Here is a 22,126-nt window from a genome sequence, read left to right on the forward strand (position 1 = left end):
AACATAATTCTTTTTCTAATGCTATTCTGTAAAAGCTGAAAAAGAAATTAAGATGAGATCTTGCATTCACAAGGAAACTGTGACTCCTTGGTGAACAAGAATCTATTTGAACCCAAGATCAAAGGAAAATTTCTCTCCAGAGCTGTTTATACCTCTAATAAGCCAAATTAAAATCATACTGACATTAAATACATCTATTCTGAAAAATATATCAAGCAGCTACCTGAAGCCTGTAAAACAAAGCTTCGTCCTTGGACAAGTAGAACAGGCTACAAATCGTTAGAGCTTTTCTCTGAGGGAAGTTTAAACTGAAACTACTGAGTGCCATCCTACAGTCTCCAGACCTTCTCTGAGAAACTGGAGATATACCACCAAAACAAAATGCAAGAAAAGTCATCTGATGCTTTTAGGGATGTGGGTGTCAACTTCTGTGAGACACTGGTAGGGATTTACAGGTAGCAGAGATTTGTCTGCCTGCCACTGAAGTCAGTACAGAGAGTCTTACAGCCATAAACTGCAGTAGGATTTTGATTAAGAACACAGTCATTAGTTTTTGCTTAAAGTCTACTGAAAGGCTGTCCTATGGTAGCCTTTGTAAGGGCTTCACCAAAAGCATCAGGGACTGCAGGGGTTGCTGTGATTGCTATCCAATGGAAAAACAAAAAGTTGTTGCTCTGCACAAGGTGTAAGAATGTTTGGCTGCTGCTTTGCTCCACAAGAATTTTAACACAGATTTGATGAAATTAGCTATTCCTCTCTGAAGGATTGAGCACAAATAAGTGTTTACTGGCAAGGGCTAATTGTACTGATCAGAAGAATTCTTGTGGCTGCATATCTCTCCCACAGTGTTTCTTGGGAGTATTAGATTAAAAAATAAAGTCAATTTTCTTGGCTTTATGTGTCTTCAAAACTAGTCCAAAATTTAACCATAACATTTTCTAATTGGATATTTTAGTGTGTTGCCTCTGTGTCTTCAAACAGGTTACTCTGCTTCGGGGGCATACAGCAGTACACTCTCAGGTGGCCAGGGAAAAAAAGAGTAATTGAAAAGCCAGTTCTTGCTTGCCATGGTTTGCTTGAGCAAATGCAGGAAGAGGTGAGAGGAAAAACTACTCTGTTAAATAAATAATTTCAATCTGAAGGATACAAAGCAATATGAAAGTTCTGTTCTTTTGAGTAAGAATGTGATTTCAACTGCAATGGAAGCAAACAGAAAGTTATCTAGTTTTGGAGTTTTTCTTATCTTTTTGCTTTTCTCATCTTGCCATTTTTCCTCTTTTCCATTGGAGAAGGAAGGGAAAGAACTACAAAATCAAAAGGTCTTCACTGATCTCAGCTAAAATTAAAAATTTCTGAGTATTCATTCATTATGTTTTCTGCTTTGCTGTTATTGTTGTCTGTCCATGTATACATATCCATGTAGAGTGCATGTGCATTTCTGGTTTTTTTCTGAAATTAAAACATTGCAAAAAATACTACTTCTCATTTTTCTTTTGGCTTTTCACAGGAAAGATTTCTATTTTTGTAGTGTATGTTTATAATATGGGGAAGTAGAAATTATTTATATTTCCCAATTTCAGAAACATAACCTATGTGCTTTAGAGCTTACACACATACCAAATTTCTCTCAAAAAGCACCTCACCAACACCGTATTTTAACCCTTTATGATCCTTTTCCTGTGATGCTATGACAAGAGCACGTGATCATCTCAGTAAAAGACTTGTTCTTTGAAAAACTGACAAGAAAATGAGGTAATCACATAGAGACTATCTCTGTCACGTTGCAGATAGCAGGAACAGGGGAGAGCAAGAGCACTCCTTTTGATGGCAGTATGGCTGTTTAGACTGGATTAAACTAATTGTGACATGATACACTTACAACTCTAGAGTTGTTAGAAGTCTAGTTTCAAGGGCAGTAGAATGAGATAGTCACCTTCACAGGGGAGTTACAGTGCTACAGTACAGAATTTATGTTTACTTTAACAGAAATTGCTTTATATCGAAGTAGAAATCAAACTCTGACCCCTGTCACATAATATATACTGACTCTAATACTTGCATTTTGTCCTCAAACATAAGTGAGCACAGGCAATAAAGGTAAAGAAAAATTTAAAATAATCTGCTAAGTAGGTCTGTTGACTTTGATGACAATCCCAGGAAAGCAATTAGCCTTCTGAAAATAAGTAGAAATAATAATAAATATCTTATGTCAGAAAGATTTAAGCTAATACAATCTAAAGTATGACTGCTTTATTTGAAGGCAAAGTTAGTAATTTAAATTAATAAATTTTAAATTATTTCTTATTAGTAAAGAACAAAAAAGGTCAAATAAAGCTGACAGAGCTAGGCACAAGTTTTAAGGAACAGAAAATGTGTGTTGTCATTGCAAAAAGTCAGCTGGACAATCTAATATGGATCAAGCCCAAGTTCATAGCATGTCCTCACTGGCAGCACAGTACACAACAGGAAAGAATGACTATCTGTTTAACGTCACCAGTGATGACGTGAGTTGCAAAAAAATTAGCACAATGATATGTTTTACTTGTCTTTTTTGGGGATAATGCAACATCTTCAGAAGTCCTGATGATGACTAATGGTACAGGCAATAACCAAGGTGAAACTCCCTTGACAAATATCTAAGATTTAAAACAGCAGCAGCTGACACAACTTAAAAGGAAAAAGAGACAAAATATGATAGTGGCAAGCATGAATGTAGGCTAACATTGCAAAAAGGCAATTAAATTTATATCCAGGATATCACCAATAAACAGTAAAATTCAGAAAGGGATAGAATTAGGGCACAATACAGACATAAAGTGGGGAAGACTCAGACTGTGACTAAGAAGGGACATCTGTGCAGAGCTGACTCCTTGCAGGAAATCACAGACAAGACACTCTTCTAATGCTACTTCCCTGCCCATGGAGGTGGAGGGTTGCTGACCCAATCAATCTGAAAATGTGATACCATGGACTGAGAGCAAGAATTTGAATGCTGATGATGGGCCATTGGCCTAGATGGTCTTGATTGTGTGGATCAGTTTAGTGTAATCCTTCAGCAGCATAATTTTAAAACAGCCCTTTTCAACATCTCATTATCTTCTGTTATGATGACTGGTTAATCATCCATCCATTAAGCTAAAAATACCCAACTGGAATTCAAATACAGGGACTTTTACTTTTAGATTTAACAGAAAAGTGAAAGGAATATGGAGTACTGAATCTACCACTCTTTTTCAACAAAGAGCAAATAGCAACAGATTTTTGTGAAAAGCCAGTAATGATTGAGCAGGGATTTTAAATATTGGTGTATAACTCAGTGCTATGAAAAATATCATCAGAGGTCAAAAGTTCCTATGAATGGATGGAAATACAGCAAAAATTCTCACTTTTGCTAAATGACAAATATTGGTGTCTGTCAATGGCCTGGTTAACACAAACCTGAAGGTCAGAAAAGATTTGCTGATATTTGGAAATAGTTATACATCAGTATGGTAGATATGTTCACTTCTTGTGCACAGGATTCATTGTGCCTGGTCACATGAAGCTGGCCACATGAAAACAGCCACACCATTCTATGATTCTATGCAAGAACATGATTCCCCCTCTATTTAGGCTGTCACTGTAGCTACATGACAGGAATAACTGAAGCAATCATTAGTTTATTATTGGGTTTGATGGATTGGCTAACAATATAAGTCCACAGCCCTGACCTCACTGTCATGTGGAAATGATCAGGATTTAGTCAGGCAGTGTCAAATCCTCAGAATAACCACAGGTTAGTTTACCATAACAGAACTGATTGGCCTGCATCTATGTTCTGTTAGCATATACCATTCAGGTAACATATTTTCTAGCAGAAAGGTTTCTTTTGCATTGACTCTGCTTGGCTTAGTGGAAAGTAATTGGAACTTCTCATCCATGTATCCTATTATAAAGCAGCAATTTACAAAATTTTACTATTATAAACTCACAAGTCAGTGACTTTTTTTTTTAAGATCAGTGAAAGTGCTAATTAAAGATCTCTGTTGCTGTGAAAACAGTTTTGGTTTGTGATAGGACAGAGATTTTGTTCAGAAAAGCTATAAATTTAGTAGCACCACTGGAAACATCAGAAGTCATCAAGGAACAGTTGAACTGATATACAGGAGCCAGTGAATAACAGGGAAGCCTTTGTAAGTCTCCATGCTTTTCATAGTTCCTTTAAAGTGTAAACTTGACACTGAAACTAAGGAGAAAAGTTTCAGGACCTGCTCCAATGTAAAATGTAAGACCTTTGGTAAGTGATAAAACATAGCCCCCTTTTGTTGAGAAAAGAGCATTTCTGATTAACCATGTTGTTTACTTATGGATAAGCTGACAAAAACAATCTCTGAAATCTATTGCAAGAAATAGGTTGACAGGTAAGTCCAGCAGAAAAGATACTCCTTGAAAAAATGTATTGCTAAAATACAAAAAATCTAAATTTCACTTTTCTATAATAGACTTCATAATAGACTATGAAGCATCTTTTTGAGCTAGAAAATGGGAATATTCACCTCCCTCAGAGTTACTGTGAGAATAACCTCATTAATAACTGAATTGAAAGACTCTCTGAGGTAAGTTGCTATGGGAATAAAATGTCAAATATCAGTGTACCAAACTGTTTTTTTCTGCAATAAAATTTATCAGAGTGATTCCCAGGTGAAAGGAAATAGTTTAAATGAAGTTAAAAACAAAATCCTCAGTGAGACATCCATCAATCCTATCCACACAAAGGTCTCTATAATGCCAAACATGCCAAGGGAAGCCAATAAACTTCTTTCCTCTTGGCTCCTTTGGGCAGTGACTCTAAGAACATTGTTCTTGAAGATCAGGATTTCAGAAAATGAGTCTTGATGGTATTTTATTGGGAGGGTAGGGAGCCAGGTGAGGAGGATTTTAGTCAAACACCTAGACAAAGTAGGAGTTGTTCTCTTTTTCTTTTGGATTCAGAACCCGAGACATGAGGAGTTTGTCTTCAAAACTGGATCTTAAAGAATTATCTCTTCTATTTTTAACCGCGGATACAAATTAAATACCTGAGGCAAGTAAGGACACTAAAGAGTCAGAATGATTCAATTGGGATTGCCTCCCATTTAGTGTTTTTGAACCAAACCATCACCGTGGGCTTCAAGTGAATAATGACAGTTCTAACTTGCAGCAGAAGTGTGCCTGAAGTGGAGACCACAGGCTTGCTTTTTCACTTGTCATTTTAAGATTAAAGTTCATCAGTTTGGGAACAGTAATGCTTCTCTGGGAAAACCTTTTGAAAGAAGCAAGCAAACCTGTGGGTTATATGTGTCTGTCCAGGTCTGGTTTATATTTTGGGATTTGAAAACGGTATGGAAATCTCAAGAATTCAAAAACCATTTGAAAGTATTTCTGAAGATGCCCAGGCATTTGTGACTTCTGGCTCTTCCTCATTGAGAAACGTCACAACTATTTAATTTAATTTAATTTAATTAGCAGCACATACAGTGAGTACATTTAAGGGCCGGCTCTCCAGTAGAGGAGAATCAAAGAAAACTTCAAGTATTACTGCCTGGCCACAGAATAGCACCTCAGAAGCTAGATGCCTCTTAGACTGCCCAGATTTCTATTGACTGTTTAAATAAAAGAAATAATGACATTTTAAGAGGGCTGGTCTCCTCCATTAACTCCATCCATTAGCTTACTCATTTATCCTCTGTAATTAAGTGACATTCACTATGTACTTCAGCACTCAAGTTGCATTTTACTCATAAGTTTTGCAGATTTTCTAAAGTAAGTTATACTTCTTGAAAAAAAAATTTAAAAAAATATCTGTTTTAGATATGGAACCTCAAATCCTAACTGACCTGACTGACCTGAACTCACTCTAACAGTTCTGATTAGTATAGTTATCTGGAGCCAGAAAGGGAGTGTGTTTTGTTTCTAGCTAGGATTCTTAATATTTCATTGTGTGAATCGTTTACTTTCATAAGAATCACTCCACTTTGTCTGCAATTTTGTAGGAAAGCAGGTCTCCCAAAGGTTTTTTTTTACCGACATGTTCAAGACTAAACTGTTGTAGATCAAACATAATAAATTTTTTCCAACCTCAATATCCTGAGCTATTAGTTCACCGTAACACCTTTGTATTTTGATACGTCATATTTTGTGGCTGTTTCTCTTCAGGGTGTATAGAAAGGACAGAGAAAAAAACCCTGATAGTAACAGCTACATTTAATTCATAAAGGACTTGCAGAATTTCAGTGCAATGCATATTTCTTCATCTCAGAGTTTACAGATAAATATTTGATGATGGAATGGTTTTGGTACTGAGACTGAAAAAGATAGGTTGATTGCTGTACATACTAACTGCAGCAGTTTTTTTACTTGGAGTTGATGATTTATTCACTGATCATTGTGCTTCTTACCTCTGGGAAATCTTTATATGCTTATTTTCAAGTTATTTATAAGTATGCTTATTTACACACCACAAGCAATTACACCAAAGCTGATAGGACCATGTGTTGCTGAAAACAGTAAATATGAATAAAGCAATCAGGCTCTTGGTCTTATCTATCCACTACTAAGATTAGGAGTTGCCCTGGTTTCAGATGGAATAGAGTTAATTTTCTTACTATTTAGCAGTGTTGTTTATTATTATTATCATTATTATAATTATAATTTACTTTATTTCAATTGTGTTCTTATCTCAACCCACACGTTTTATTTTTTTCCAATTCTCCTCCCTATCCTACTGGGGAGTGGGATGAAGTGAGTGAGCAGGTGTGTGGTACTTAGTTTCTGGCTGGGACTAAACCACAACAGAAGTGAAATATGAAAGATTTAAAGCAAAACATAGATACACTTACAAAACAAACCAAATCCACCTCAGGTCAGAGGGGGAGGAGAAGGACTTCAGACCAGCCACCATTCCCAGGTTATAGTTGAGGGTTGGCATTAGTAATAGAAGGTCAGTAGACTCTCAAAACCACAACTTAACTTACAAAGATTTACCTTATATCACCACACAACAGGAATAAATAAAAAGATTCACTTGGTGAACGGAGTGGGTAGCTGACAGATATTAATGGAAAGAACATAACTTCTAATTTTAACCACAGAAGTTATTAGGTGCAAAGCACAAACAAATAGTGAGCTGTAGGGGATAAAATTGCTCAGTGTAGCAGAAGGCTTGTTAGTCTAAATGCCTGAAACATTCTGTGGCATTAAATGTGCTTATACCAATTCTGTATAATCACAGAAATAGAACCTCAAATAAGTTTAATTACAGATGTTAGATGAAAATAATGAGTATTGGTGACTCAGTTCTAGAATTCCCTACCGCATGCACTGGGGGTTTTTTATGTGTACCGTACATACAAAAATATCTGTGTTTATATAGGGAGAAAGAGAAAGAGAGAGATTTTCTCTAAAAATATATATCACTGTATTATATTTTATTAACTAGGATAAAATGGTAAATCAGTACATAGAGGTTCCTCTGCCAATTTTGGAAATAATATTAAACAACATTGGTTTCTTGAATTGAAGCTTTCAAAATAGTGGGGAAAAAAGCTTAAGTCCCATCACCAGGTCTATCCTGTCCTTTCCCCCCCCCTTTTTTTTTTTTAAAGTTGGGAAAATTACTAGAAATCAGCTTCATATCACTAAAGACTAGAAGAAACATATTGCATATGACATTAGTCAGCAACCTTTCTTGGGTGATCTGTTGGGCTGTATTCTTCTTTTCCAAATTGGAATGTAGCGCTGCAGGAGGTTCTTTGCAACACACAGGACACCCTGTCACTCAAAAATTCAGGATGTCATTAATCCATAAATGTCTATGGAACAAAAGATGGATATGAGCTACCTAGCAGAGAAAGATCTGAGAGAGTGCAGGTTGAGAGGCTGAGAGCAGCCTTTAGTTACTCATTAATATTTGTATGCCCAGGGAAGCATTCAAAATTCTCTGCATGCCACAAGTGAGAAAACTGAATGCCACAAGCAGTAATCTTTATAATGGACAACAACTACACTGAAATGGTTGCCTCCTATTAATGCTTTTAAAATCCATGACTGAGCTCCATCTGACACCTTTAAGACAGACTGATGGCACCTGGCTTAGGAGCACCAATGATCTGAAGTCGAGGTAGCACTCAGCATAAGTGCTTGAAACCACTGAAAATGTGGTATCTCTTCACTGCCACACCTTACTTAATCTTTTCTAAAAAGCACACTTGATCTCCTCTCACTCTCAGAAAAGTATTGTGAAAAGTCATTCAGAGAGCTGATGCTATCCTAGCAACATCTGGAATTTTCCTAGCTGCCAGACAAGCTCCACTTGGATGTCCTGCCTTCCACAGCCAACATCTATGAAGCTGATTTCCAGCCCTTTTCCCAACCTGTAATAGTAATAAAACAGGACAGGTTAGACCTGGTGGTGCTAAGTAAATTTTTTTTGCTATTTTGAAAGCTGCCCATGCAGCTTTTCTCTATCTATTCTCTTCTCCCATTCATCAGTAGGGAGCTCCCAAATTCCAAAAGAACAATGATTGCCCTGCTGAAAGTTAGGATCAACAGGAAAAGTTCTCTACTCTATGACTCCTTTCCAGCAAAATCTCATGGCACTTAGCACTGACAATTTTTTTCAATAAAGATCAATAAATCCTTCAAGAATGTCTTTCAACACTGAGACTTTTGTGGACAATTTCACACTTGAAATGTATTTCTCTTTCTAAGGTATATTCATCTGCTATTATTGTTTACACCATAAAAAAAATCTAGTTTAATAATATTAGCTTAAAAACTTGAGCAAGAGACCTCAAAGACATGTCACTGGGCTGGAAAAGATATTGCAATAATAGCATAATTGGCGTGCTGCTGCTGAAAAATTACCTGCTGAGTCTGGGCAAAGAAGACTCTCCTGAAGCTGCATAAGGCTTCTTGTAATCTGTTCCTCCCATTATATCCAAGCCAATCTCAACAAAGGCTAACTTTGCAATGACTTGTGCAATAACTTGTGCAATGACTTGCACATAAGATTATGTATTTCTGTGGTTTTTATGTGCTAAAACAGTAAAATATGATGCCAGATTTAAAATAATTACTTTTTCCTACTTCTCAAGCATGATCTTGTTCTTTGACTTTGAGCTCTGTATAGCAGTTCACAGTGCTTAAGGTATGCTATTGCCCCAAAAGTATTTTCAGGCTTTACAGCTTGGACAAAGATTTATCTAAACCTTACCCCAAAAGGCATAAAATCAATCTTCATAACATAATGTGAAAGCAATCCAGTGGGAAGTGGAAGATAGTTTCAGAAAGGTGTGAAGGACACTCAGGAGGCTAACAGTGATTTTGTGATTATATTGCATCTCTGTTTTAACAAGGTAGCTAAGGACAGTTCTCATCGCTCAGCAAGGGGGGCAGAACAATATCAAAAGGAAATAATAATTATTGGAAGGATTAACTCAGTTTGCTTTTTTATATCTTAAATAAGGAACAGCAGGTGTTCACTTAATGCTGCAAAAGTAGGAAAAAGAAAGAAAATACATTTTGTCCATCCATTTGCAGTAGATTGCTTTGTAGTATATTTATCTTACTAAATACAAGTCTTTCTTACACAGAATGGTGTTAGAAATACAATGACAAAGCCAGTGCTCTATTTCATTCAGAATTATACCAAACAAAAAATGACAGGGCAGAAAAGTACATCAGGTGTAGAACTTATTTAAATGTTTTCAAATTTCAAAGAACTGGAATCAACATATTTTAAAAAAAAAAAAGAAAGATAGAAAATCAGAAAGAAAGTGGAAATAAAACTCAAAATCAATAAAATACTGCCAGATAGAAGTAGGAAGCCAAATAGCATAGATTACATTCTTATTTTGAGTCAGATAAACAAACTGTAGGTAGATTTGATGAATATATCTGAAACAATCATTTTCAATGTAAAATAGGATTAATGAAATATAAAGCGTGGAATGTCATACTATGTTATGATATTATGAAGAAAACACGGGGATATAAAATTCAGGAAATAAACTTCAGATTCAGCAACTATGTTTAGTTATCATTAGAGCCTCAAAAACCTGCATAACAGGCTGCCACCAACTCTAGTGGTTCCTTCAGTGGAAGAGTTCCTTTAATTTAAAAGGAAAACACCTTTGCCGTAATTTTGGAATGAATGAAACTAACTTAGGTGTCTATATCGCACTTAATAACTGTATCAGAAAATACAGTACAACATTTCTAAGTATAAAAGTATTATAGAATTTGATACTTTTGTATCAAAGACCTGTAACCACAATGATAGAAAAGGGGTGTAGGAGAAAAACTGGTTACAGATATAATGAATCTTCCATTAGTTGCGATAGAAATTAATCATATGCAAAACTGGAAGAAGAACCCTGACAGACTAACTACCAGTGAAATAAACTGAAATCATAGAACCATAGAATTGTTTAGGAAAAGACCTTTAAAATCTTTGAGTCCAACCATAAACCTAACACTGCGAAGTCCACCACTAAACCCTATCTGTAAGGGCCAAATCTCCAGTAAACTTTCTTTGGTTCCATACTGCTAGGTTTCCTGGCAGACAAAGAATGCCAGATCAGAAAACATAGAAAGCTGAAAGACAGCCTTTAGAAAGGAGGTGGTGATTTCAGAAGAGGCATCCGACTTTTATGAACATTTTTTTGCAGGGTTCAAATTCCAGTGATTAAAACTAGAAATGTCTAATTGTCTTGCAAATCCTAACTTGTCCCTTCAGACTCTTTCATTTACTTATTAAAATACACATGTTTATAAGAGTCAATGTGGAAATTAAGGAAGCTAAAGATGAGGTCAAACTGAGCAGGTGAAAGATAACTGCATGTAAACAAGTCTTGTTATTAGAGTGGAAAATAACTTGTTTGGGAACAAAAGGAAGAAAGTCTTCATTTCTGTGATACAAAAGTACACCCCTACTCTTAGAGTGCCTTGTTGATGGACATTTGAGGTGAATGTTGATTGGCTAAGGGAATAGACCAATGTATAACATTAAGGTTTTTCTGAGGACAACCTGAATACAGGTCACATGCTGCATTTTCGTTATGTTTGTTAGATTTTGGTAAGTGAGGAATCTCAAAGGGAAAGGCTGGTAGTACTTGCCAGTGCACAGATGCCTTCATTCTTTCCTTTTTTCTCCAGAAATATGTGTTTTATAAAAGTGGAGTACTGTGCTATAGTATACATAGTACATGTTTGCCTAACTATAAAAAAGTACTGTATACATGTGATGTATCATTTAAACAGTATACTGTTAATTTCTAAGAGTTTAACATTAAATCAAAGGACGTTCCATGAAATACTGCATTAAGAGAATCAGTTCTAGGTCCTGAAGAATGTATTAAAGCCCAACATCCCCTTGTACCGAGAGGCTGTAAGCATCTTGGGCCCCACCAGTGCTCATCTGCAGACACAGTGTGATACAAACATGCATTTCTAGTACAGCAAGTAGTTTCCTGGGATCAAGTGCAGACAAATAAAAGCCAGTGTTATTCTTCAAAATACATAATGGATTAGAGGTTGAACGCTAGATAGTAAACCACCTTTGTTCTTCTTTAACCATAGGAAAAAAAAAAACCAAGACATTTGCCTGTTCTTTTTCTGCAAAGAGCTTGTATTTACTATCCATGCCAAATTGTGATTGAGTCCAAGGAAACTCAGAGGATAATTTAGTTAAGAAAACAACTTTTATTGATCTTTGCAGGTTTCGATCTTTGTATAATAATAATCTTGTACTTTTTCCTGTTGCAGGGAAGCTTCTGTATACACAGTGTTCACAACAGCAAATTAGGCAACAGTTCAACATAGGCTTGCATTCGGCAGTAAGTAATGTCATTCAAGGTAATCAATTTAACTAGTCCATGAAATTAAGTAGAACTGTGCTCAAGAGCGATCAGACCTCCTGATGTGCACACTGCTTACTACTGCTGCTCTTCCCCCTCTGAAAAGTCCATGCCTTTCCTGCTAAGTTTGCTGTGTATCCCCTACTTTTGATTCCTTCCTCTAATACGTTTTACGTGATAGGGCACTGTGAAGCTCCTCTAACAAACTGAACTAAAAATTGTCCTTTTTAATTGAATATTTTGTCAGAAATTTTTGCTTTGTATTGATTGATCTCAGTAGCAATCTTTTCCACACCTTTCCCATTATCTCAGCATTAGCTCACTAAGTCAAAATCTTGTGAAACCTCCAAGATTAATTTGACAATATTTCCTCTATTCCACCCTTCAGTGCTTAGTCACGGGTGTCACTGCCCACCAGGTTTTCCTTCAAGAAGGTTTTGCCTTCTGCTTTCCCAACCTTGCTTTTTAATGAGAAAGAAAAAAAAAAAAAAGAGTCCTGTGCTTATCCAGCAAAACCCTGCCTTCTTTGGTTTTATGCCGACATTCAGAAGGGACTGTACAAAGACAGTTCTGGTAAGGTAGGACCTACTTTCTTTCAGAATCTATGAGCAAGATCATAATTTCTTACTATGTTTTTTTTCCAAATATTTACTTGGCCATTTTGTAATTCAATCAGGTGCAACATTTGATTCCAGGATGAACTTCCTTCAGTCATTGGGCAGTATGGTACACAAGGTTCACAGAAAACTGCATTCCCACCTGGGAGCTACATTCACACATCCATATCAAGGAATTCTTTCACTTTCCTGACAAATGCTGTCAATGACCCAGCAGCTGTCACACTGAAGCCAGGTGGGATAAGATAGATTTGTTCCCCCTTGTTCTATGCGAAAGTTGTCAGACCTTTTGAACTCTACTGGGAGTGAAGCCAATATTGAGAAGTAAAGTCAGTTTAATATCTCTGCACATTTGAAAACCATTTGTCCTGGAAGAACCAAACATTTACTACTCAGTTTGCTGCCTCTTCCACCATTCAGCTTTTCCAGTCCTGCAAAATCCAGCTCTCTGAAAGCCTACTCTTTGGCACAGAAAACAACAGCAGCACAGCTGAAGGAGCAGAACCTTTTCACTGCAAGAAACATCTGTGGGCAGGTGTGGAAGACAATGTCTGAACTTGTGAAGGAGGGATTGCAAAAGCAATGGTGTTCAGATTGAGACAATAATCTTTTTTTCTTACAGTTAATTTCATAATCAGAATTTTCCCTGATCTTGAATAGGAGTCTCAAAGCCTATCTTTCTCTATGATTGGTTAGTTTCGAATTATTTATGCTTAGTTATGCAAAAAGCCTGTCTTGATATCCAGGCTCACTGTATAACATGTGTTGCTACATGGGTAAAATGTTACCTCTCCTGAGCACTTACACTTCCTAGATAAGCCAATAAGAAATTCCTTAACAGTAGGTGCCATGACAGGCATTTGTGTAGATTTTGGAACTCTACAAAAGAAACAGCAAAGACTTACATGATGCCTTTGTTTAAGACGGAGGTCCTGACCAGGATGTTTCCACCAAAGCAGAAAACTAAATCTTGGAATTGTAGAAAGTATTATTAGGAAGAATCTTGAAAATTCATCATGTCCATCTCAAAACCATTGCTGGCACAGATTTTGCTGATTGCAGATGATGGTAAATTAAAATTGGCAAATACTTTAGCTGTCCCTTGAAAGGATCTTTGTTTTAATCCTGACAATGTGAGGTTAATCTGTTATCACACAGCATTTTTAGGACAGCCAAATGGTGGAACAGATATGCAGCTCATTTGAGGTAGCAAGAAGCTAAGATGGAAGTTCCAGATTCATCTTCTTTAGAGCTCCCTGTAGAAAAGGCAAAACTGTGATCTGGTATTAAATTTCACCAACAATTACCATTTAGTGTCTGAAGAGGTCCACATTATTTGTGTGCATTGTACTAAAGCCTGATCAGGAAGATAACGGCTGATGGTGACTGCAAAGCTCTGATATTTCTTCTGAACCTCCTTCAGCACAGACCATGTGAATTGTTGATACCAGTTTGGAAGTTGGTACCTCTGTGACTGCCTGAAATTAGCATATTGTTCTTCTGTGCGCTCCCTTCTGTCTATATTTTCCTACTGTCTCATATCATGCTGTAAGTGTACACTCGGTACCAATCACTGTTTTGTTCTGTGTTTGTACAGACAATAGTAGGAGGGATTCTGGAGCACATTGCACTACACATAATGATGACTTCCTGTCTAAAGTTCAATAAATAGAAAATAAAATTGTATAAAATTCAACATGGTCATAAAACAAAAAATAAAATAAAAAAATCGAATACTCTGGATCCAATTTATCTAAAACATTATTATCCAGCATAAAATCATGCCTTCAGCAGCTGTGGTTTTCAACAAAACCGCCTTTGAGCAGTTTTTTAAGTCACAAGGTGGTATTCCTACCCAATCCAGTTCTAAAGGGAACCGGAATATTCATCTTTGCAAAGAAAAAATGAAAATGCAATGTAACACTCCACAGAACTTCCAAGAACAAACTAAAAATCCAGTAGAAATATTGATCCCCACCCAACATTTGCTACTTTCTCTAACAGAAGGTATTTAGATTCTAAACCCTTTATTTAACCATTCTGTAGGGCTGCATTTTATGAAACAATTAGTTTTTGAAAGAGTGTATTATTAGTCCTGTGACTTGAGATCTGTGCAGCAGCTACACAACTGCCTCAGACATTATCCTTTATAGCTCTGTGGCAGCAGGATGATGAGCACTATCTTATCACTGACAATAACTGGACACTGCATACTCTGGTTTGAATCTGACTCCTTTTGACATTTAACCATTGCTTTAAATTGGTTCCATGTGAAACTCTTGTGTGTCATTTTTTCCTATGTGACTTTACAGTTCTTCAGCTTTCACTGCACTTTATATAAATTCAGTCATCATGCTCTGAATTTAGCTACCTGAATCCATACTAATTACAGGCATTTTTCTTAGGCTCTGCATCTGGCTTTTAGGCTTTTAGTACAAGATGGTGTTTTCAGCAGCTGGCCATTTAATAATGATGCTTTCTGAAGCTCAACAACAATTTTAAACCCTTCATTTAAGCTGAAGGCTTTTCGAAACAGGAGGTGTAGAAATCAATTTTAAATTACAACTTCAAATTGGAAGTTTAACTCCAGAGGATGGATGCTATATTCCCTAGTACATAAGATTTCCATTGAGCTTTGTAGTTATGACACTATAGCAGAATAAAGCCTTATGACTCAGGTAAAGTGGGACTTCAGCACTTCCTTGGAGTTAAGTAGATACATAAGCATTACAGTGAAACAATTTCTGGCCATGAAGAAATAAGTCGAGGCACGTTGCTATGCCTCATTTCCTGCACACAAGACTACATTACTGAGGCACAGCATGTCACACTGACCTCCATAAAGGTGTGTTTGAGCTTGCAGCTTCAGGATGCTCAGTGAAAAGCTCTTTGGGAATACATATTTACTTAAATGTAATCGTGTACCACAAAAATAAAAACAAACTCTTTAAAGGTTCAGTACACTTATTTCTAAAAGTAACTGTACCAAAACTGACTTTTTAAGCCCCAAATAATCAAATACAACTGCCATATCACTTGGCAGAGCCAACTTCTAGCTTCTAAAGCTTTGTTTCTTATCCTGTCCTTTGCATCTTCCACCACAATGTAGACAAATATGTTATTACTATTTGGAAGTGTCAGGTCTCCTGTGTCAGGTCTTTTCTAAATGACCCTTTTTAACTATTTCACTTTCACCTCTTAAATATGATTGAAGTTTTAACTGAGCACCATCAAGCAAATTCAGCATGAAAGACACTCTTTGTCACCAGGCTATTGCTAATATAGTCATTACTTATGATATTTACTGAGAATTTGCTATGAACATTGGTGAATATTCCCCTCACTCTTCTATTGCCATTCTTATGAACATCTTGCTATTTCTGAAGAGTTGAATGTGAGGAAAAATTTACTCCTTTGGTCTCCTGGTGTTAGTACTAGACACACATATTCGGGAAAGGGTAGTTCTTAAGAAATAAGAAATATTCAAGGTGAAGGGAGTCAAGTTCCTTTGCTTCAGCAGTATTAACCAAAATGAGACTGTTTAACTTTTACCTGAATTGACTACACAATTAGTGTAGTATCTTGCTTAAAAGCACTTTTTAAATGTCTGAAAAAATATTACAGTTCCACACCATTTAAGTATCTAGCTTTGATAAGAGGTAGTGATGCTGCTACACCAGACCTAGTTGTCTATCCAACATGTACAGCAATAAACATCAAGAAATGAAACATACTTTTCCATATCTTTAGCCACAGTACAAGCTCTAGGCAAACAAAGGACTCTATTCTCTGGTCTTTCCAGGCTTTTGTTGTGCTTTAACTTAGGTTAAGAAGAAAAAATTAGATAAATACAACATGGTTTTACCAGAAGTTGTTTGCACACAAATAACCACATATTTCTGCTCGATGACAAAGTTATTTTGTACATGATAGAGTTGGCTTAAATTTAATTTTTCTCAGTTTCAGTGAAGATGTATGTATAAGAAAGTATAAGCAAAGCTGAACAATTTGAGGATTAACTGGCAAAATGCAAGGTGGGCACCTGTGCTAGTTTTGTCTGGAATACAGTTAATTTTCTTCATAGCAGCTAGTTTGAGGCTATGTTTGGGATTTGTGCTGAAGTAGTGCTGATAGGACTTACACAGTGTCAAAGCCTTTTATGCTCCTCACCCCAGCCCACCAGTGAGGAGGGTGGGGGTGCACAAGGAATTGGGAGGGGGCACATCCAGGGCAGCTGACCCTAAATGACCACAAGGATATCCAATACCATATGGTGTCATGTTAGGTATATAAACCCGGGGGAAGAAGATGGAAGGGGGAAACATTCAGTGTGATGGTATTTGTCTTCCAAAGTTAGTGTTAGGTGTGATGGAGCCCTGCATTCCTGCAGATGGCTGAACACCTGCACATCCATTGGAAGCTTGTTTTGTTTTGCTTGTGTGCACGTCTTTTGTTTTCCCTATTAAGCTGTCTTTATGTCAACCCATGATTTTTGTCCCTTTTATTATTCCAGTTCTCTCCCCATCCCATCAAAGGGGAGTGAGTGAGTGGCTCTGTGGGACTGACTCGCTGTTTGGGGTTAACCATGACAGTAACACAGGGAAAAATGTTATTTAGAGATGGGAATTATGAAGCTAACAGGGGTTAACAGCAAAGGAGATTAAGTCTGGAAATGATCCAGCTGAATACTTACACAAAATAATCAGTGGTCTTGATCACTGGCATGGAGCTTATCAGAATGGTGATAATTCAAAACATTAAGTAATGAAGAATCAGAGCGACGCAAGGGAAGAAGTGGGTGATCATCTTTGAGACTATGAATAATAGAAATGGACCAAAATTCAGTCATGCAAAAGGTCATATACATAGGAACACCACAAATTTCTAATAGGAACACCACAAATTTCTAATGTAGATTGAAGTTTATCAATAGAAATTACTGAGCAAGGCACTGGTGGACTGATCACATGGTGACAGAACTATACACATGATACATCCTTGAAAAGAGCATATTATTAAAGGCTGTACTGGAAGAGTTATTTCCAGTAGAGAACAGGAAGCCTTTTTTCCTACTCAGGGTCCTGCTGAAAACTGCCTTGCAATTCTCTGTGTAATTTGGGTTATCTGTGTGCTACCAAGACAGGTTCAAATGAAGACAGATGAGGGGCACAGGAAGTGATAAAGCAATAGAAATAAGAGAAAGTTAGAAAAGGTTTCCCTACAAATCAAAGAGTGAGAGGGGACATTTTTGCTGCCTATCAGAGCACTGGAGTAATTCTGGAGAGGGGAGAGCAGTTTAAAATAACAAAAAAAATTAATTAAACAGAAATATTATAAATAGGTTAAGAAACGTAGTCAGGAAAACAGATGTTTCTAACCATTCAAAGAGTGAAGTTCTGGGAGATCCTTTCAACAAAAATGGAACATAGAGAACCAACATAGCTAGTAAAAATGGTATGTACTATAGCTTTTAAAAAGATCAGCATATGATAACGATGTGTTATAGTGTTTGTAATAGCTGGGGACTAACAGCATGTAGTTCAGGCTTCTGGTTGGATCATTTTTTTATTATCCTACGTATGGTAGAGAGTCTACATGTAACTTACAGTTTTTAGATCTACTCAGTGGATCAGCATCTCTTCTCACTAGAAAGCATGAGCTGTAACTCTGGGACAGACACTCTGTAGGCTTGTCAGGCAGTACACGGGTGCTCTTCACAAACTATTTCCATATATTTTTTTGTTAAGTGGTACATTGAATAAATAACTTTTTTTCTATGATTACAGAGTGACAATAAATGGTTTAAAACCTTTTCTTCCAAACTTCATGCTTTATTCTACATCCATCATTAACATGTATGAATATAAAATGACAATATTTTTTCTGCTCATTTTTTCTAATTTTGAGGCAGCTGTGATATTATACATAATACACTAAATACCTTACTTTCTACTATTGCTACATATTCATACACAATTCACCTATTCCAGTTCTCTCTGAATCGATAAGCATTGTCAGTCTTTAGCAAAATTATATTATCTCAAGAAACAAGTCCACTTATCCACCTTCTCTTGCTATACTTTACCTTTTTTTTTATTCCATATTGAGTCCAATATTGTGGAAAACAGTGACTCTTATAGCTAGTAGTGGGAATATGAAAAACAACTTCATTTTGTATTAAACCCTGTAAGATGCATTTTCAAAGAGGAGATATTTTCCTATATTATTTAGGTACTTGGAAAAATGCCATCTTGAACAGTATTTTCTAAGTAGTATAGGAAATTAGTTATTGTTTCGAAAGCAATGGACTCTTCTGAACTAGATTGTTGTACTAAGTGTGATATCTTAAGAGGAATAAAAGATTATGTTAGGAACATGCATAATGGGGAAAAACACCTCAGAACAAAACAAAACCATGCAAAGAATAGATAATGACAAAATAAAAATCCATGAATATTTCATGTGCTTTTTTTTATTAGCTGTTAATAATGACTGCATTACAGAAATGTTTTCCTGATGGAAAAAGAACTAAGTGGTATGAAGGCATCTCTGCAATAATTTACTATTGAACTTTGTTCATTTTGTTCAAAAACAGACCACGCTTTTTTCTCATGGAAAAAAAAAAAGGTGGTAATAATTCATTGAAACTGCTAACTCAGGAGAGCCCAATTAAAATCTTACAAAGGCAGAAGCATGGATATCTTTTTCCCTTAGGGCATCTAGACAAGATTAACAGTATGCTTTCACTCTTGGGTGTTTCTCAGTGTGTTACCTCAAGGATTACAAGACTAATTGTGCATGATCAAGATTTTACCTGGGAGGAGGTGTGTGGGGTTCTTTCTCTCTTGTTTGTTTACAGATCATGACCTATGGTAAATTACTGAAATTTTATATCAGTACAAGAAAATTACAGCTATGACACCACAATACACAAATGGCAAATAATCTGTCCCATTCCCTGCACAAACAATGTAAACCACACCTCATCAAGCTTTGTCAAGGAATAGGGAATGGTAGTCTTGTCTTAAAAGCAAGTAAAGCACTTTACATGCATTTAGATATTTCCCCCCAACTACCAAAACAGTACAAATATCTCCATGTGAACTGAACATATAGGGCAGAAGATACATGTTTCTGACTTGTTATGAAGCCCAGAAAGTCAAAACAATGTGATAGTCTATTAAGGCACAATCACTTCCTAATAAAATATATTGGGAACTTCTGGGGAACCAATACACTCACAATTAAGCACCCATTGTCTAGACAGGCAGCAATGTCTATTCCACAAGTAACATTAAAAACATTTCTATGATAATATACAAAAACCTGCTTCCTAAGAGTGCTCTGTTCACTCTGCCTCAAGAGACAAAATTATTTTAATTGAAATGCATTCACATAATTCCAGTTAAATAGTCTACATTTGAAAATTACACAGAAATGCATAAATAGTGAAGAAACACCACATCTTAGGCAAACTTTTCCACTGCCTTCCAAAAACTTTACAAGATACACTTTCTTACGATGTATTATCTAGGTGGGGAGAAGAAACTCAGAGTAATAGAACAAGCTAAAAAAAAGTTTCAGACAGGAAAGGTGATGGAAGAAGAACAGACTGAGAGATATAACCATATAAAACAGGCAGGTGGGCAAAGAGACGACTATAAATGAAAACAAGAACATGGACATCCGTCTCAAAAATTATGCCCATTCATAAATACAGGTATGAAGTTACCTGCCATGTGCTCAAACCCCAGCTGGCGATGTGCTAGAATTGAGCTGCGCCTAAAAGCAGACACCCACGCCCTCGGTGTGGATGGCTGGACAAAGGCGGGCTTTCCCCCTGCTTCCCCGGGCAGCGCCGGCAGCAGGCAGCCCCGCCGGAGGATCTGCGCGGATCCCGGAGGGAGCGGGGTCGGGACCCGGCCCGGGCAGCGGTGACGCCGCTCCCAGCTCAGCGCGGGCTCGGTACCGCGGACAGCTCCGCACTCACCGTCCTCGTTCTCGTCGAAGACGGGCGCCCTGTGGGAGTGGCCGCCCCCCATGTTATTCCGCGGCCGGCTCCGCATCCCCCGCCGCCAGCATCCCGCGGGACGCGCCGGGGCACCCCGGCAACGGGGCAGCTGCCTCCCGGCTCCCAGCCCCGGCCCGCCCGGGGGAGCCTCGGCAGGGCTACCAGTCACCCTGCGACATGGAAGCGATCCGTGTGCCCCTGGCAGAGCCCGCTGCTGGCTGGCGCGCTCCGACTTGGCCCGTGTCTCATCGCGGAGGGGCAGCGGAGGGAGGGAGTTAGGGGAGGAGGGAGGGATGGGGGGGGGAGGGAGGAGGCGGAGGTCCTGCTGCTGGTGGCTTTTGGTGAGCGGTAAAAGCTGGATCTACCTGGATCCTCGCGGATCCTCCCTCCTCCGCTTTTCCTCCTCCCACACCTCCCCTAGGGAACGCAGAGCCCCCGCTCCCGCCTCGGCAGCGGGGCCGGGACCCTCGCCCTGCGCTGCCCCGGCGGCGATGCCTGGTGGGGAGCGGGATCGAGGATGGGGAGAGGCGGGAGGGGCGAGCGCTGCCTTAGGTCCAGATGATGTTTGTTTTGCCTCCCAACTGGGACAGGGGTTCATTCCAGGCAGCGCGGTCAGTTGACCGAACTTCCCTGAGTTTACAAAGGGGAGGGGGGAGAAGGAAAAGAGAGACATTCTGTCCCGTTTCCCTTCCCATCGGGAAGCGCCCGTAGGGCAGCCCGGCCCCGCAGCGCCACCTGCGGGCGGGACGGGGTGGCCTTGGGTGGGCCCGGCGGGAGGAGGCGACAGCTTTGGGATCGTCTGGGCGTGCAGTTGGTACGGGTAGATGTGTATGTGTTTTTATATAGAGACATATAAATATAAATATATATATATGTGTCTTGAAATGGCTCCCCTGTAAAAGTGCATTAGGGAAAACCGCCAGCACCGCTCAGGCATAACACGAATCACCTGCCATACAAGGAGCAATGAGGGCTTTCTGCAGTTGCTGTTGGTATTTGTAGACAGAAATAGCTGTCTCTCTCTCTTCCAAAAATGCTACCGTCAGCAACTTTTGGGGTGAAGCAGAAACAATTGTGCTTGAAACTTCCTCCAAAGGAAAAGGGGTAAAAAAAAAAAAGTAATATATCTATATTATTATTGCATCCAGGTCAAAGTCTGTGCAGCTCCTGAAGGGGAAATCTGCAGGAAAAAAAAAAATCAATAGGAAGTTGCATTTTTTGCTTTTTCACTGTTACAAGGGGAGAAGAGAGAGAAGGAATAGGATCCTGAAGTCAGGGTACATGTGTTTCCATATATACAGGCAGAAAGACTCTCATATTCTCCTGTAATACTTACCACCCTTCTTTCAGTACAGCTGTTTAGAAAAGCCAACGAACAAATTCTACATGAAGTAGGAGAACTTTCAGTCTCTTTGCTTATGATTTTTACCTGCCCTAGTTACACTCGTCAGCTGTCTTTAAACCCAATATAAACCTGCTATAACCTCTCCGGAAAAGGTTGATTATAGACTTGAATGAAGTGGGTAAAATCCTGTGCTGCGTGGCTGAGAGCTTGCAGCAGCTACAAACCCAGAGAACTGATAAATTCAGACATTTTGATATTTTTCCATAAGAAGACAGAG

General features: G+C 38.1%; 1 protein-coding gene across 1 annotated transcript in view; it reads right to left on the bottom strand.

Moving 5' to 3' along the window:
• STK32B (serine/threonine kinase 32B) overlaps window positions 1–20,807 on the bottom strand; it is a 175,487-nt gene extending 154,680 nt beyond the window's left edge. Inside the window, exon 1 of the mRNA XM_032686574.1 lies at window positions 20,484–20,807. Coding sequence (XP_032542465.1) covers window positions 20,484–20,559 — 76 coding nt within the window. The 5' untranslated portion in view covers window positions 20,560–20,807. The remainder of the gene's footprint in view (window positions 1–20,483) is intronic.
• Window positions 20,808–22,126: the final 1,319 nt, after the last annotated feature.

This window comes from Chiroxiphia lanceolata, chromosome 4, assembly GCF_009829145.1.
Source record: "Chiroxiphia lanceolata isolate bChiLan1 chromosome 4, bChiLan1.pri, whole genome shotgun sequence".
NCBI classification, from domain to species: domain Eukaryota; kingdom Metazoa; phylum Chordata; class Aves; order Passeriformes; family Pipridae; genus Chiroxiphia; species Chiroxiphia lanceolata.